Here is a 16,743-nt window from a genome sequence, read left to right on the forward strand (position 1 = left end):
CATCACCTGACAGTCTGCCAGACAGGCTCCTCTTGCTGGTCAGTGCACGTCAGGTGTTCTGCAGACTGCACTTGGTAGCATGAATTGGAATATTGCATTTGTACTGGTTTTCTTTGCCAAAGTTTAACAGGAGTATTGATGAAAAATCGTAGAGAGAAAAGCCACAGCTTAGTGCTAACTTGCAGCAGTAGCTCAGTTTCACTGAGTTAGCTAATAAAATTATGTGTGGAAAAGTCTTCATAAATTAAAACACGTGTTATGATCTGTGTTTCAGAGATCACAAAACAAAAAATGATGGTTTACTTGAAATGATTCTGTAACAATTGACTCCTGTCCTGTAAGAATAAAATGAAGTGATACCTGTTTAGGGAGTCTGTGCTTTTCAAGTGTTTCTCTGTGAGGACTACTCTTTCTGTTTCTTTAACTAGTTGAACTTCTAAAGAAGGCAAGCCAGTAAGAATTGCTGGGTAGACAGGAATGAGGAAATTAGCTATTCTTTTGATTTGAATCTGTTGCTTATAATGTTTTAAGGACTTAATATTCATCTGTTAACTGATCTTGCGTAAATTTTCTCTATGACAGGTTTTGATGAGTTTGGCTTATACCAACCCTCATTTTCTGCTAAGGTTATTTTGTGTTGTTTCAGTGTTTGACTTTTGCCCAGTCTGGTAGAAGGTGTGTGCTCTTGTCTGAACAAAGGACTCTTTTCATGTGTTTGTAGCCCTGCCTTACATTCACTGGAGCTCTAAGATTCCTATCAGTTAGGAACCCGACGGTATACTAAATGATGGAGAGCACATCTCCTCCTGTCACGAATCTGGAAGGAAGCATCCTGCTGTCCTTTAAAATACAGTAAAGCCTGAACTCTTATCTGGGTCTCCTGTAGAACACCAGGACAACAGTAGGAGAAAAGGATGGCAGTCTTTGTATGCACTTCTATATATTGGTACCGAAATTAATAAACTCTTAAATTTTCCTCCTGCAGGAACATCATTTGCAACGGGCTATCTCAGCACAACAAGTTTTCAGAGAAAAGAAAGAGAGCATGGTTATCCCAGTCCCTGAAGCGGAGAGCAATGTCAACTATTACAATCGTTTGTATAAAGGGGAGTTTAAGCAACCAAAGCAGTTCATTCACATTCAACGTAAGTTAACAAACGTTGGGTTTGTTCCCCCTCTACCCCCCAACCCCTTATTTAAATTGATTAATCTTCAGACAGTCTTGAGGTCGAAGTTGCTACAATATTCAGAAAGTGGGAGGACTCAAAAATCCAAGGGAAAATTATATATGTAAATTCCAGTGTCTCATCTCAAGTTGTGGAATAATTTAAGGTTGAAGGTGAATGTGAGGTTTTTCCTGCTGCATTTGTTTATGGGCTTTGTGCTGATACCTTACGGCCATGTACAGCAGCTGGCAAGCCTTATCCTGTCTGTTGGTCATCCAGTATTGTTGATCAAGCCATTCTTTTTTTTCTTTTTTTTTCTCCCTTCATTCCTAATTCTGAGAAGGAATAACTGAACTAGCCTAGCTGCTTCCTAGTTGCTTATACTAATGCAGTGAGTGGGAGAGGGGTTGACTTGCTCGCTCAATGAGTCTGGAATGCCTGTTAACTCAAAAGTTCTATAAAAATGGAGATCAATAAAATAGAAGAGTTTTTGTAACAAAATGAGCCTTCTTTTTCCTGGTCGTAATAGAGTTCTTGAAGGTTCAGTTTCAGCTGTGCTAACAGTGGAGTTCAAGCTATTCGCTGTAGCATGGCTATGGTAACAGTTATTTTTCTCTGCATTTTGCTAAAACAGTATAGAGTTCTCTTTCTGTAGGGAGCTCAGCTTATTTTGCAGATAAAAGGAAGTATTTTTTTGCATGAGTTTAGCTTCCTGTGTCTTAAAAGATCTAATTAATTAATCTAAATAGGTAGTTAATTATAGTGGTCTCTGGATTAATTTTGGTACTTTTTTGGTTGATGTTGACAAGTGACACACATTTATAGTTCAGTTGCTCCTTGGCACACAAATCATGTTTGTCCTTTGCGGCATGTGGTTCTAGGGGGTTATTTTGTGACTTGAGAATTCTTCCAGGAGTCATCTTCGTAGCAAAACCTTAGATTCAGCCGTCTCAGTGGCTTGTCAGTCCTTATGGTGAAGCACAAATTCAATCCTGGATCTCTGCAGAGAAAGCTCTTCTTGGCACAGGTTCATGGTTTTTGTTGTTAGTTGTATTGGAAAGACTATTGACAGGGCTATGCTAAAGCATCTTGAACAGGAATGTGGTCCTCAGTTGTTACTTTTGGGGTTTGTGCAGACGGTATCGGTTTTATCGAACTTCATCTTGCCAGGCAGAGTGTGTTGATAGTCTGTTCCTCACACTGTTTTTTTCATCTGCCACCTGAACAGCAGCACGAGGCTGTTGATCTGCATGTAGGTTTGAGCAGAGAAAGCTTTTTATGTCTGTCTTCTGTTTATAGACATAACTGAAATTGAAGTCAGGCAAAGATTCTTAAGCCCAAACCCAGCTGTATGTGGAAGATCCTTGCATCATTTCTCACCAACACGATGAAGTCTCCTGTTTTTTCCATGTATTTACAAAATAAGAGATTTTTGGAAATAACATGCTCAAGATCTTCTGTGATACAGTAGAGATTAGTGTGAGAAATGAGCTAAAGGAAATTAATTATTTATCTCCTTAATAGCAAAAATAAACCTCCAAGCAAGGCATGTTGAATTAACTGAAATGAAGCTGCTGAATGAGGAATGTAATTTATTCTTTTCTTTGTTGGACATTGCCAGAAACACTGTAAATATTGTTAATAAACATGTCTAAAAGTGTTAATATATTATGCCAAAATGTTCTTTGTCTAGTTGAAACTCACAGTCTTTCTGGACAGAATTACAGAAGGTATTTGAGCTGAAAATAAACATCAGATACTGCTCCGAGATAATTTTTCCCACATATTCTGGTTGGAGTAGGTGTGATACAAGGCAGCTTTATGCTACATAAACTGTTTAGAAATTCTGTTTTAAGGCTAAAAGCACAAAGAACAACAATACTCACTTTGGCCGGGGAAGTTATGTAAACTGATAGATGCCAAGAGGCCACATACTGTAATCCATACTTACTGGTGGTTATTTCTAGCAAATTATGTTTTGCTGTTCATCTGGTAGCCAAGAATTTTAATATTTTTAAATTTACTGGTATAATTCTTTTATTTAGACCAGTGGTTCCAAGCAGAGGAAAGTTAATTTCTCTGTGAGGCATGGAATTCATGAATAAGCATGGTTCCAGGTATTAGTTGAGCTAGATAGCACCAACTCAGGCAATTTTGAACTGAATATAAAACAAAAACCTTGAACTACCCTAATTATTCCAGTATGCTTAATAATTTTCAAGAATGTTTGTAGTTTTAGTAACATGGAGATGCATTATAAGTTACTAATATGCAGCAAAGAGAATAAGTTAGTACACTGTACCTATGCTAGAATTATAGCTAAGTGGATGTAAGGAAATTAGGGTCCCTAGCAGAAACAATAAGAATTGAGCAAAAAATATATTTTGTGTGTGTATATATACATACACATGTGTATTTTACCTATGTGTAAACAAACTAATGCGTTATCCAAAGTAATGCAGCCAGATTGTTCAAATGTAGGTCAAATAATCTTCATTTAAGTTGTGTGGGATGAGCTCTAGTCACTCTTTTTAAATTAAAAAAAAACCCAAACCCACAAACCAAGTGAAGTGTGCATTTTACATAATTGAGACTTGGCCATTTTTTATGCATTGTGTGTTCTACGTTTTTAGAGGATGCTGTAGCAGGGTCTGTTCAGGCTGTGGGCTTGCAGCCTGGATATGTAAAATGGGTATTTGCATAATAGCTCCTGCCCTGAGGTATTTTGGTGCAGGTGGAGAGTGCTGGAAGCTCCCTTCCAGTCAGGTGCGGCAGACTTGCAGTTGAGGTGGTGTCTTGCTCCTTTGTTACTACTTTTGGATCTAATTACCATGATATGGTTCTTTGTTTGCTCATGGTCAGCACATCCCTATCTGCTGCCATGAGGATCAATCAACACTGCCAACTCCTTTCTTACTGCCAGTGCCTTTCTGGTGGCAGTTGTGTTCATGGGTGAGCTAACTCAGGGAAGTGATCTGGCAGAAAGCTTATCTTTCACTTTCTGGTTAGGTGAACCTTCATATTTATCAGTTTTCTGTCTTGGCTCATTGCCTGGCTGCTGGTGTTGGCATAAGGAAGGTGGTAGGAACATGGCTTGCTGGGGAGGGAAGTTAGTGGAACCTCTTATTTCAGTGGTAACTCATGCCTATGCAAGCTTAAAATGACTGTGGAACCACAACTTTAATTTAGTTAGCTAAATGAAATTAGTTAGTTTAGTTAAGTTAACTCCAGTTTAATGTAACTTAAAAACAAATTGCATTTCTGTAAGTGAGTATAAACTTGGTTCCCAGGGGAGCTCAAGTAAAGAAAAGCAAATACCTCTGAAAGGTACTGCCATCAGGAGTGGTTAAAGTGGTAGAGGATGTAAACTGGGATGTTGGTTTTGCAACAGCAATTAGCAAGCCAACAAGTTCTGAGCATTCATAAGCTTCACTGGTAGGATCACTGCAGCCCTGTCCAGCAGCACACTGGAGAAACATGTGGTATGGAGAAATGCATAAGTTTTGGAGTAGGAAAACTACATTTGTCAGTCAATCACAAGATTCTCCCAGTAATTACCAGCGGGAAGGGATATAGATGATCCATTTTTACCTACATTAACTAGCAGATTGATTGTTCTTAAAACACTAACTAGTAGCAGGTCATCTGAAATACAGTGCTTTCTGTGGCTGAGTCTAGTTCTTCACTAATTCTTGCAGGCGTGAATGAACAGTTCCATCTGTTGCTCTGGCAGGGGCAGAAACAGAGCGTGGTGATGGATGGTTACATCACACAGCACATAAACCACCTGTGAATTCTGATGGCTTTTGAAGCCAGCAAGCTGCCTTACTAGAGGCCAACTCCGGGATGAAAAATGGCTTTTTCTGGAATCAGTACAGTTTACTCGGTGCTTGGGAAAAGAAGAAAACTGGTGATTAAGGATGTCTCTGAAAGTATGTTTCAAAGAGCACTGATAAACAAACTTCAGGGAAGGGGGACACTTCCACGAGTGTCCCAGAGCTGTGGTGAGCCAGCTTGGGGTTGATTTAACTCCTTATGATTGCATGCAGCAGTTCAGGGAGGAGTAATAGCCTTGCATTTCCTGAGACTCGTAGACCCCCACAGGGTGCTGAGACTTTGTGGCCTTCCTGTCTGCACTGAGACGGGAGGTAGAATGCAAGCATTGCTTCCATTGCTTCGGTGTCCTTAACCTGCGGCCTCTGTGTAAACCCTCTTTCTTTGAAAGTGAACTACATCAATAACTACAGGTCATGACAAATGGTATGAGAAGCATTGCTAGCAAAAGAAGAGCATTGCTAGCAGGTATGAAAAGCAGGATATGTGACAAGGACTACTACTGTTCTCACAGTACTGATGTCTTTTTGTGTAGGAAAACGTGACTGGGTTTATTTGCTGTAACTTGTTCCTGGCAAGTACATGTTGGATACCTTTTATCTTACCATTTTGATTATTTGTCAAAATATTTCTGTAGAGCTGAAATTCAGGGTGTAGTTTTGTGTTTTGTTTTTTATGGATTACAGGGGTGTGTTTTCAGCACTTCATTTGTAATTAATGAAGTCTCAAAATGACTGCGAAGAGAGCTGATGCTTTATCAGCAAAAAATTTAGTGCCATGTGTGAAGCTAGGTGGACATGACATGTTACTTAGCCGGTGCTTCACAGGGGCAGATGAACCAATATAACAGCCAGATGGGGAGGTTATGCTGTTCTTCCCTGTCCCACTTCGGGTTGCATACACCCCTGTGTGTCTTGAACTTGGTGCTTAGTGGATCTTACTCCTCTGCAAACTGGTTCACCTTGCTAACAGTGGGCAGTGAGAGGGAGGGACTCTCCTGCTTTCGGCTGAGGTGCACCATAGGATCATTTCAGAAACTGGCAGTGCAGTCATTTGCCTTCTCTATGTGAGATGGAGATCTCACGTGCTTATCACTAATATTCATAATGAGTTCCTGAGGCTGGTTGGTCTTCCAAGTTGCTTGTCGATGGAATGGTTGGGCTTTTTCTTTTCTTCTTGCTGTCTCAGTGTCTCCTGCTAGTTGCATCTCACTTGAGCCTGTCTGACTTTGTTCTGAGAGGTGGTTCAGGAAGGTGCATGGTTCAAGAACATTCAGTGACTCTTCTTTCCTCATTGTGGAAATGAAGGCAAGCCTACTGGCACTGCTTACAATGTACGGGTGAAGAGCGACCTCCTGCTCACTGATATTCTGGTTTAGAAATATTGACTCAAAACATTTTGTTCGCAGGGGATTACTGAATTATCTGTTGACAGGTAATAGGTGACACTGTTTTTTGTGTGTATGTAAGATCAATATCTGTCTGAGGGTAAACAAGCAGCACCTCTTCTGGACTTCAGTGGATTTCTATGCAGTCTCATGTCATTGGTGAGAACATGGTTAAACATTATTTTTTTTTTTTTTTTTTTTGGTAGAGGGACCTGCTTTATTGTTAGGAGACCTCTTCCAAAATGTTGGGAATATCTGGTCTAGAAAACTTTGGCCACCTCCCTTGAGCAGAGTTGTTTGAATGTGGTTTCACAGCGTACTTTAGGACTGTAGTAGTTTTGTAGGCTCTGGGTCTTGGGGCAGGGTAAACTTTTCCAATTTCCTTTCTGTTGAAAGTGGCAGTTTATGCTTAAGAGGTCATTGAATTACAGATTGTAGTGAAGGGAAAGTGCAATGTTGAGCATTATTCCACAGGAGCAGGAGAAGTATGAGCTGCTGAGGTTGGACTTGGCTGAGAGAGTTGTGAAGAGTTTTGAAACTTGGATGAATCATGGGTGGAGTCGGACATACTCGGTCCACATTTGAGCAGTGGTCAGTGCTGTGAGAGAGAAGCTTTTTCCAATGTTGGAAAACATAGTGGAGTTATGGAGCGTGAGGGTTACAGCTCAAGTGGGACAATTCGCCCCGTTCCAGCGTACGGGTGGTGTGATGCGCTGTTGGTACCAACACTGCCAGGCTCCCAGGTGGCTCTGCTGAGACCACACAGGATATGTTGGAGCACAGCTTACAGGAGCCAAAGATGCTGTGTAGCAGTCTGGTTTCCTCGAGTCCAGCACTGATACTTGGCAGTTAGTTCATTGATATTTGTCTAGTTGCTGGCTGTTCAGCTCTTTGAACGGGATCATGTGGCAGTCACCCAGGTACTGTAACAGTCTCTCTTCTCTCAAGTGCATGGTCCTGCCTGGTGATGTTTTTAATGCACATTTACATAACTATGAATTAAAAAAAAAAAATCTTGGTCAGTTTTTATCTCAAAACTTTTGATTCTTACAGGCTGCCACTGGAGAAGCAGGATCCAATGTTGTAAGCTGTAGTTTAGTATGTGGTTGTTAGAGGGAGTGCTGTGGCCACATGCCCAAGGACGGCGTCTTAAGTAAAGTTGCCATGCAATTTGTATTATTGAATTAAAATTAGTAATTCCACTTAATACATAGTTATAGCCCATTATTACTAATTTCTTCCTGAAATAATTTTTTGTAGTATATTTCAGTGTGTGTGTTAGGCCAGAAAAGCAGTCTAAGTGGTGTTGTCAGACTTAGTACAGTCTTGCACTGTCTCTTCTAAGGGGTAGCAGTTTGCAGCTGAAAATGGTAAGGGACCACTTATTATCAATTGTATCTGACTGAGTTTCCATGCATAGCCAAGTAGATTAAATGCTGGTAGTGGTTTAGCTGATTTACTGCATTGGAATACAGAAAGGATGGTCTTGGGCTAGTCTGAGGTACAGAAAGAATGTGCTGCGTACAACCTGTTCGTTGACTGTTCAGACCATGGGAGAGAAAATAGTGTAACTTGCCTTAAAGATTTTTTTTTTAGCATTTTTCTTTTGTTCTTGGTCTTCCAAATTTTTGTTTTAAGGTCCTCTCAAAGCACTCTGGGAAGCTTAGTAGTAGAGGTTTTCTTTAAGTTAGCACTTTAAGATAGAGCCATGAGTTAAGAGCATAAAGATAAGATAGTGCTATTTGTCTAATAAGAATAGAACGTATTTTGACAAGCCTTCACTGCTCTTAATACAGTAACTTGGCAATTGAATTATTTGGAGTGTTGTAGTTAGTGTTTCACCTCTTCAGGGTTTTATTAGGTACAATCAGTGTTCCATATTAAGAATTCTTGCTGTTGTATGCAGTTTGCTCGTTCTTATAAAATTTAGTTTCTGCTATGTTATCTGAATGATAACTTCCTTCTTGCTTTTTGCAGGACCAGAAACTTTGTGTGAGTATGGAAAATGAATAGCACAGTCTGCAATAAAGACATGAGTTTTGCTGTAAAGTCAGGAGCTTAAAATTTGCATAGTATGGAGGAATATTCAGGCTCTAAATCTAGAGTTGAGTTGGTTTTGGAGGAAAAAGTAACAATTCCTACAGGATTGGTGTAGCATTTTTTCATATAACTGTGCAACAAGCTGTAGAAAAAAAAAGGGAAAAAGTTTCGTCTATTAAGTATTTTAAGACCCTAGTTTTGAACTATTTAAAAATGGGCAACTGAAATTATATTGGAACTTTGGTGTAAGTGCTTTTTCTCTAAGTCTGGGGTTTGATTGACAATTATCTTAGTTGTTAAGAATCTTATCGCAATATTCTGGAGGAGCTGTATTATAAAAGCATTAAGAAGCATTTTTGCTTTTGCTTTACAAAAATACATTAAAGTTTCTATGCCTCTATAGTAATTTTTTTAAACTAAAGCTTTTTTCCTTTTTCAAGCCACTTAAAATAAAATGAAACTTCTTTGATTCCCCTCACTGGAAGTCAGAGACAAGCAACTTCTAACTACTGTCTTGCAGCTGTTACATGGGGAAACTTTAGCAGAAAGAAGAAAGTGCTGTGGCAGAGATGTGCTAATCTGAAATTTTACTGATTGTTTTTGACTTCTGATTGTAAGATGCATGCTTCTGTATTTCCATAGTATGTTGTTTACCAAGCATTTCACCGTTTTTTCTGCATGTGTATTTTTGTTTCAGCTTTTAATCTGGACAATGAACAGCCAGATTATGATATGGACTCTGAGGATGAAACCTTACTGAACAGACTAAATCGGAAGATGGAAATCAAGCCGCTGCAGTTTGAAATAATGGTTGACAGACTCGAAAAAGCCAGTTCTAGTCAGGTATTGTACTGTGTTAGGGCATCACTGAGGTTTTTTGACTTCTGAGTTTTCTGGTGGGGTGGTCCTGGGTGGTTTTTTTGTTTGTTTTTTTCAGATATGTTTTTATTTCCTTCTGTTGTGGTTTGATCCCAGCTGGCAACTGAGCCCCATGCAGCTGTTTGCTCACTCCCCCATGGTGGGTTGAGGGAGAGAATTGGAACAGTAGAAGTGAGAAAACTCATGGGTTGAGGTAAAGACAGTTTAATGGGGAAAGCAAAAGCCACGCACGCAAGCAAAGCAGAACAAGGAATTCATTCACCATTTCCCATTGGCAGGCAGGTGTTTGGCCATCTCCAGGAAATCAGGGCTCCATCATGTGTAATGATGACTTGGGAAGACAAACGCCATTGCTCCAAATATGCGCCCGCCCCGCCTTCCTCTTCCCCCAGCTGTCTATGCTGAGCATGACGTTGTATGGTATGGAATGTCCCTTTGGTCAGCTGGGGTCTGCTGTCCTGGCTGTGACCCCTCCCAACTTCTCGCTGGTGGGGTGAGGTGAGAAGCAGGAAAGGCCTTGAGGCTGTCTAAGCATTGGTCAGCAATAACAGAAACATCCCTGTGTTATCAACACTGTTTTCAGCACAAATCCAAAATGTAGTCTCATACCAGCTATTACGAAAAAAATTAACTCTCTCCCAGCCAAAACCAGCTTACTAACAGGATAAGTGTGTTTGTGTGAGTCTGCAGTGATACGGAAATCGCACTGCTGTCTCTTATTGTCAGTATTGGTAACTTAGAAAAAACAGGTGAGGAGGAAGCTTTTGGGGGATGGCTGGGAGGAGTTGTTTTTAAATTTTAATTCCTGACGACAGTGTGATAGAGAGGACAACTTACAATCTCTTGTTTCACCTGTGTTGGTATGGAAGAAGCTTGTCGTGATCGGTCGGTGTACAGATTTGGCTTTATAGCCATATATGAGAACCCAGATTCTTTGTTTCACTTGCTCCTAGTGGACATCGACTTCAGTTGATGTTTGAAGGTTAGAAGCTTAGAGGTATGGACAATGAAGCAAAGCAGTTGTTAAGACTGGGCCCTTGTTGTAGGAACTGCACAGGTGCAAGAAAGTAAGTTATACTCCAGAGTCAGAGGCTGGTTTCCTTGCTGTAGAAGCAAGCATGTGCTGTGTATTGTTTAGTCACTTATTTTATCACAAGGGTACCGGTATCTTAATAGTCAGTTCCTGAGGTATTCAAGGAGGCCAGTGTCTGGAGAAGGGTCTTAAAGCCAAAAACATTACTCAGAAATTACATCTGGAGGATCAGTTTCTGAAAGGCAAGTTTGAAATAGGTGGAGTTATTTCTCAGAGAGATGGGTGTTTCGCAGGAGTGAAAAATCTGTTGCAGGGTTCGTAGTTCTGCCTCAGTTACTTAACGTGTTTTAGTTCAATGCTATATGCTAAGAGGCCAAAATGTTGTATTCTCTACACCTTAGAGCAACTTTAACAAGGATTAACACTACTAAGAAGATAGGATGTGAAGAAAAAAATTGCAGAGTATGTTGGGTGATACTTGTTGAACATCAGCCCAAAACCAACGGATCTCTTAGAGCTTTGGTGTAGATGCTGCTGTTTTGGCTTTCAGTTAAAGCATTATCACTTTTCAAGATTAATTTGCAACCTTCTTATACTGGTTTCATCTTTCATTGTGTGAGTAATGAAGTTAAATTTAAGAACTGAAAGATATTTTCCTAAAATATTACAAGAATATGGATTTTTCTCTGTAGGCGGAGAAAAATTTTCTCTGCCCCTTTCTATTTCCTTTAAATGTAAATAACACTGAAGTGTTAGAGAGGGAAAAAGTATTTTGAACCAGAAAGAATTTTAAGGAAGTCCATGACAGAAAAGATCTTACGTGTACATGAAGCATTGTAATTGGTTCTTATAATATAGGCTCCCCCTTGAAGGTAAGGTGTGTAAGGAGAAATCACTTTGTAGATGAAATTTCTGTGGGACTTCCGGCGTAGTATTTTTTGCCTAACTTCAGGGATTGCGATGTGTGTGTTCAAGCTTCTTGTCCTGCTTTTGGACTGCAGAAGGTTTTCAGCTGGTGTTGAGTAGCTCTGTCCTGAGCTCTGTGTTAGGAATGGCAGGATAAAATCGACTCTTGCAGGTTATTGGAGCCTGGGAAAGAAAGAAGTTTGACTGCCTGGCAGATTCCTTCCTCACGTGGGTTATAATGCTCTTGAATCCCACCCAAGTGAGCTACTACACAATTCACTTACAGTTGACATGACGTACCTCCAATATAAAAGGATGCTGGTGGAAATGCCTTCCTTGCCAAGGAGCAGGTTCCAGACATTCCTCTTGGGCATTTTGATAACCTGATTTAAGCAAGGAATATAGGGACTCTGCACCCATGTTACTGGTGGTACTTGCAAAAACAGGCAAGCAGGGTCAAAATTTAACTTTTCTAACTGTGTATTCAAGGCAGAGTCAATTTTTGCTTTTGTGTGAATGGAAGAAAGGGAGCAAAAGACAAATAAGACTGAAGTTACTTTGAAGTGATAGTCACAGTGATGGGATGATGCTTAAGTTGTATATTAGCTACACACACAATCATATCACCTTTTACGCATAGATGGGGTATGCTGGTGAGTATGTGCATTTGATTAACCAGGCTAATGTCCATTCTAGGTAGAACAGATGCAAAATCATTGTTTTAGTGCTGCATGAGGCCATAAGCACAGAGGGATTAGTGACTTCCTCCTCCTGTTATTTCTTTTTTATTCTTCTTTTAAAAACAGTTAAGTGTTTTTCTAATTCTGTGGTAGATTGCAAGGGTTTTGTTCTCTTCTGACTGGAATTAACACTTAGATAGTAGCAGTGGTTACACTTAGGATATCCTTATTTTTATGAAATGTATTATTTTTTTCTGCTTATCCTAACGCAGGGGCAAAATTTAACAGTTTGACATATTGCAAAACTGCAAAATTAAGTTGTTCAGTTGATTTTCAAATTATGGGGAAGGTGAAGTGCTCTCTGACTTCTGTTTTAAGTAATACTAGAGATACAATTTTCTTTTTATGTAATGAATGCGTTTAAGATGATATGAGCATATTAAACTAATGTACTAGTTAGTCAGTGATGGTTTTTGCATTTATTTAGAGTCTGATTTCCACATAAACAGCTTAATATAAAAAGGGGAAAAAAAGTTACTTAATTACCTGTGTTTAACTGCCTCCTACTGAAATAACTTACCTAAGAAGTGAAGTCTTTGTGTCTCTGGGCTGCAATAAACAGGGACAGTAATTATCCTTTTCTATCACAGAGAAAACATTTTGGGGGGAAGAATTAAGAAACTAATTCAGTTGAGAATATATTCTGTCTACAGTAGGGTATTTTCTAGGGGAACCAAGATTAAACTGCAAACAATCACACGTTATTAATGGCTAACCAATAAGAAACTTCTTTCTTCAGGAGAAAAAAAAAAATTAAAGTGATTCCCAAATCATGATCTGCAGACTGTAGTAAGTTATTTATATCCCGTGCTTATAATTGTTTCAAACAGTGTTTTCAGATTTCATGGCAAATTGATGAAGTTGTAGACTATTGCATGAAAGTTTCTGAGAGATGGTGATGGGTCAGAAAAGCTGGGAACTATGTATTTAACTTCAGGAAGACCAACTGGTGGCTTAAGTACTTCAATTTAGATAATTTTTTTTCCTCCTTTTACTCTCTTGTGCTAGAAAAGAATCAAGTTTATTTAGAAAGTGTACAAGCAATGTGAACATGCAGGGACGTTCTCCCTGCACCGCCACCCCACCCCTGTCTCAGTTTTACCTTTTGAATTTTCTTTTTTAGCTTGTAACACTTCAGGAAGCTAAATTGCTGCTAAATGAGGATGACTACCTTATTAAGGCTGTATATGACTACTGGGTAAGAAAGCGTAAGAATTGCAGAGGGCCATCTCTCATCCCCCAAATCAAACAAGAAAAGAGGGATGGCTCCACCAACAACGACCCATACGTTGCCTTCCGGAGGAGAACTGAGAAGATGCAGACCAGAAAGGTAACTTGTCAAACTTTACTGTTTTAAATCTGTCACTTTAAATCGTGCAGTGATAGAAATCACTTTGATTCCTATGCAGCATCTTAGAGGATCCTGTAGTTACTGATCTGACTGTCTCTATTAATAGTTGCAATATTGGATGAGCCAGCTAAATTCAGACCTGCTGAATGACGTAGCCAGTGTGTAATCCATTAACTCTCTATAGACAATTTACAGTCTGCCCATTTCCTAGAAAGCTGAAACCCAAAGGGCGATTTATAGGTATTGGCACATAAACAAGCAGCTGTGGACTTGCTAGGTTACAAGCCTCCCCTTCTGTGAAAAAGGGGAAAACAGTCTTCCATTTGCCATGGGGTAAATAGCTCGGGTTTTGTCTTTGTAACATTAATTGATTTGAACTAAGAAATCAGTAATTGCTAAGCATTTTACATCAACTTTTGTACACATATGTATGATATGTATGCAACCTTATTGTGTGCAGAATCAAAGTGGAAAAAGTGCTTTAGGAACAAAGTCTTGAATTCCTTGTTCTAACAAACTTCCACTGGGTTGATAACAGAATCTGAGCAGAGAAAGCATGGGGGGAAATGGCTGAGAAGTTCTTTTTCAGCTTAATCTCAAAAGTTGATTTTGTTTGCTTTTTGTGTCTTTGTTTACTAGGTTATGCTTTAGGAAAAGTTTCTTCTGAGTGTACTCCTTCTTGCTTGCAGCAGCATCATGTAACTGTTTTTGCTATTTATGCCTCACGGGTTTTGCTTTTGACTTAAATTTTATTTAATCTTTCAATAGAATCGAAAGAATGATGAAGCATCTTATGAGAAGATGTTGAAATTAAGAAGAGAGTTTAGCAGAGCCATAACAATCTTGGAGATGATTAAGAGAAGAGAGAAAACAAAACGCGAGCTGTTGCATTTAACATTAGAAGTTGTTGAGAAAAGGTAAAATTGCAAATTGTATCTCTTAAGAAGTCATTTATAACACCAAGGTTTTAATTTTCATCAGGTAGGTTTGAAAACAGTTCCTGTAATTTATTTCTGTATGAGTGGTAGTCTCCTGCACACATGCCTGGCTGAAGGCTTATATAGCACCATAAATTTCAGAAGCTGAAACAGAAGGGTTTTATGCAGACTGTCTGCTGGTTTTGTGTCTTTCAAACATTACCCAGTGGAAATGCAGTATTACATTTTTAATTGTGTTTTTTAAGGTACCATTTGGGTGATTATGGAGGTGAAATCCTCAATGAAGTGAAGCTTAATAGATCCGAAAAAGAGATCAGCACAACTCCATCCGCTCTTCATAATGGAAATCACCACAAAGTTCAAGAATGTAAAGTTAAGGTAAGCTTTCTTCTGCTGCGAGTCTCTTGTTACCAGTTTCATCATTTGTTTGGATATACCCTGCAGATGTTTGCATTGGAAAACTGAGTAGGAGGCTGCCATACTTGAAGGTAGGAGACCAGGAGACTGCTATGCTTCCTTCCAATTTAATGTTTGTCTTTCCCACCTAAGTTTTAAAACAATTGGCTGGCATTGCCGTTTCTTTCTTTAAAGAACAGCATTGTAGTAGTCTTCATTTTCCTTCTCAGTTCTGTCTCTTTCCTTGTAAGGTGATGTAAACATGAATGTGTTAAGTGGACATCTGGACCTCTATGAGGTTGCAAAATGTAGTGAATTATTTTTCCTTCCTCCATTCAAAGGGAGACTGGAGCACTGAATTTTTCTGATAGCTGTGTCCATGAGGACCAAGTGGCCTTCGGTGCAAAGACTGTCCTGAAAATACAGGATTTTACAGAATTGCAGCTGGAATGCCAAAGGATTCTAGAAACTATTCTGAACTGTTTAAGTCGGTTACTAGTCTTTGGCTAGTAACATTTCCAGGCACAAGAATGCAGCTGTTGCATCTTGTTGACAGCTGAAAAAAGTTGCAAGCAAGTCATGTTTTAAAAAAAACACTTACTGCAAATTGTAGTAGTTTGTTATTACTGTGGCCTGTATGCTTCTCAGTAGCACTGAGTAGGCATTTTTATATCTGCCACTGCTTGGCCCTTAGTATTAGGTAAGAGGCAAACATAGGAAGGTCGAAGAGTGGCTAAATTTGGGAACCTTTAGTTTCTGCAAAGGGATGGAAGACTGCTCTGGGAGAATGGGTACAGAAAGATGCGAGACTTGAGTTGCTGTGCATCACACGCCAGTTATTTTGTACTAAAACTGGCGAAGTTGTGGAATGCTGTACGTAATGCTACTCTGACGAAGTCTTCCTTTACATTTTTCTTAAATCTGTACAGAAACCAGATGGATCTAGCTTTATTTTTATAATTGAACTTGTTAGTGTCCAGAGAAGTAGTAATATAAGAATCATCTATAGCTACAAATGCTAAACTTTAATGGTTTTCTTTTTTCTTGTCTTGTCAAGAAACATATTCCACTAAAAAAAACCAAAAACAAACAAACAAAAAAAACCACAACACAAAAAACAAAATCAAAGGGAACTCTGTATCTTCTGTCACTGTTCAGATCTGATACAGAATCAGATCATAATGTTGTGTACTCATTACAGTCTTCCTATGAGGACAGTCTTTACAACTGGGCAGAAGAAAATTAAAATAAGAAAAAAAAAATTAAAATTCAGGAGGATCCTAGTTAACCATGACTGTGACTGTATTTGGTTCTGATGACATGTGGTTTCAGTAGAATTACATGAGAGACAGTAGTGTAGTCATAAGCAGTTTACACTACAAGCAGCAGTACTGACAAATGTATCTATCTCGGGTTAATGTTTGTTTTTGTTTTTTTTTTAATGACTGCTTAAGAATAAGATTTGGGTTTGGTTTTTTTTTTTTGCAGTTAATATGGTCATTAATTGCAAAATTCACTGCTTCCAATCATAGCATAATGGTATTATTACAAATAGCTGTTCTGCTTGTCTTGTTTCTATTTCTTCATATCATGTTTCCTTTAAGTGTTACTTAAGCCATAAGTATCTTTTGTCCTTCTTAGGAGCTATCTTTGCTTTAAAACATAAAAACTAGATGGTCATGTTTTCAAAACAAACTAACTCCCCCAAACAAACCAAAACCAAAAAACAAATTTCCACTGCAAGCCATTTTAATGTCATCATTATAGTTAAGCTCACTGAACTCAGTACAGTATAGTAAAAGGGTAAGGCCTGATGTTCCACTCTTAATGTAACAGGAAAAGAAGTGCACCTAACTTTGAATTGTTTTTGAGAAATAACTTGACCTGCTAGTTATTATAATAAGCTTGGATGTGAAGCTGGAGAGTTGAAGACCTTTTGAAATTTGTATTTAGCACCCGTGACACCTAGTGGTCACCGGATTGAGTACAAGGAGTTTTGGTGTGCCTTGTGTTTCTCATCGCTGGTCATGAAGCTGAACTCTGTTCCTGGAGTTAGTTTCAGTCAGACGCTTA

At 39.0% G+C, this 16,743-nt stretch overlaps 1 protein-coding gene across 1 annotated transcript in view; it reads left to right on the top strand.

The window, feature by feature from the left end:
- Positions 1 to 991: 991 nt before the first annotated feature.
- Positions 992 to 16,743, top strand: part of EPC2 (enhancer of polycomb homolog 2 (Drosophila)) — a 32,605-nt gene continuing 16,853 nt past the window's right edge. The window contains exons 1-5 of the mRNA XM_010290416.1: positions 992 to 1,145; positions 9,125 to 9,270; positions 13,109 to 13,315; positions 14,105 to 14,253; positions 14,520 to 14,652. Of these exons, the coding sequence (XP_010288718.1) occupies positions 1,046 to 1,145; positions 9,125 to 9,270; positions 13,109 to 13,315; positions 14,105 to 14,253; positions 14,520 to 14,652 (735 nt within the window). The 5' untranslated portion in view covers positions 992 to 1,045. The remainder of the gene's footprint in view (positions 1,146 to 9,124; positions 9,271 to 13,108; positions 13,316 to 14,104; positions 14,254 to 14,519; positions 14,653 to 16,743) is intronic.

Source organism: Phaethon lepturus, unplaced genomic scaffold, assembly GCF_000687285.1.
Source record: "Phaethon lepturus isolate BGI_N335 unplaced genomic scaffold, ASM68728v1 scaffold18177, whole genome shotgun sequence".
Taxonomy (NCBI): Eukaryota; Metazoa; Chordata; class Aves; order Phaethontiformes; family Phaethontidae; genus Phaethon; species Phaethon lepturus.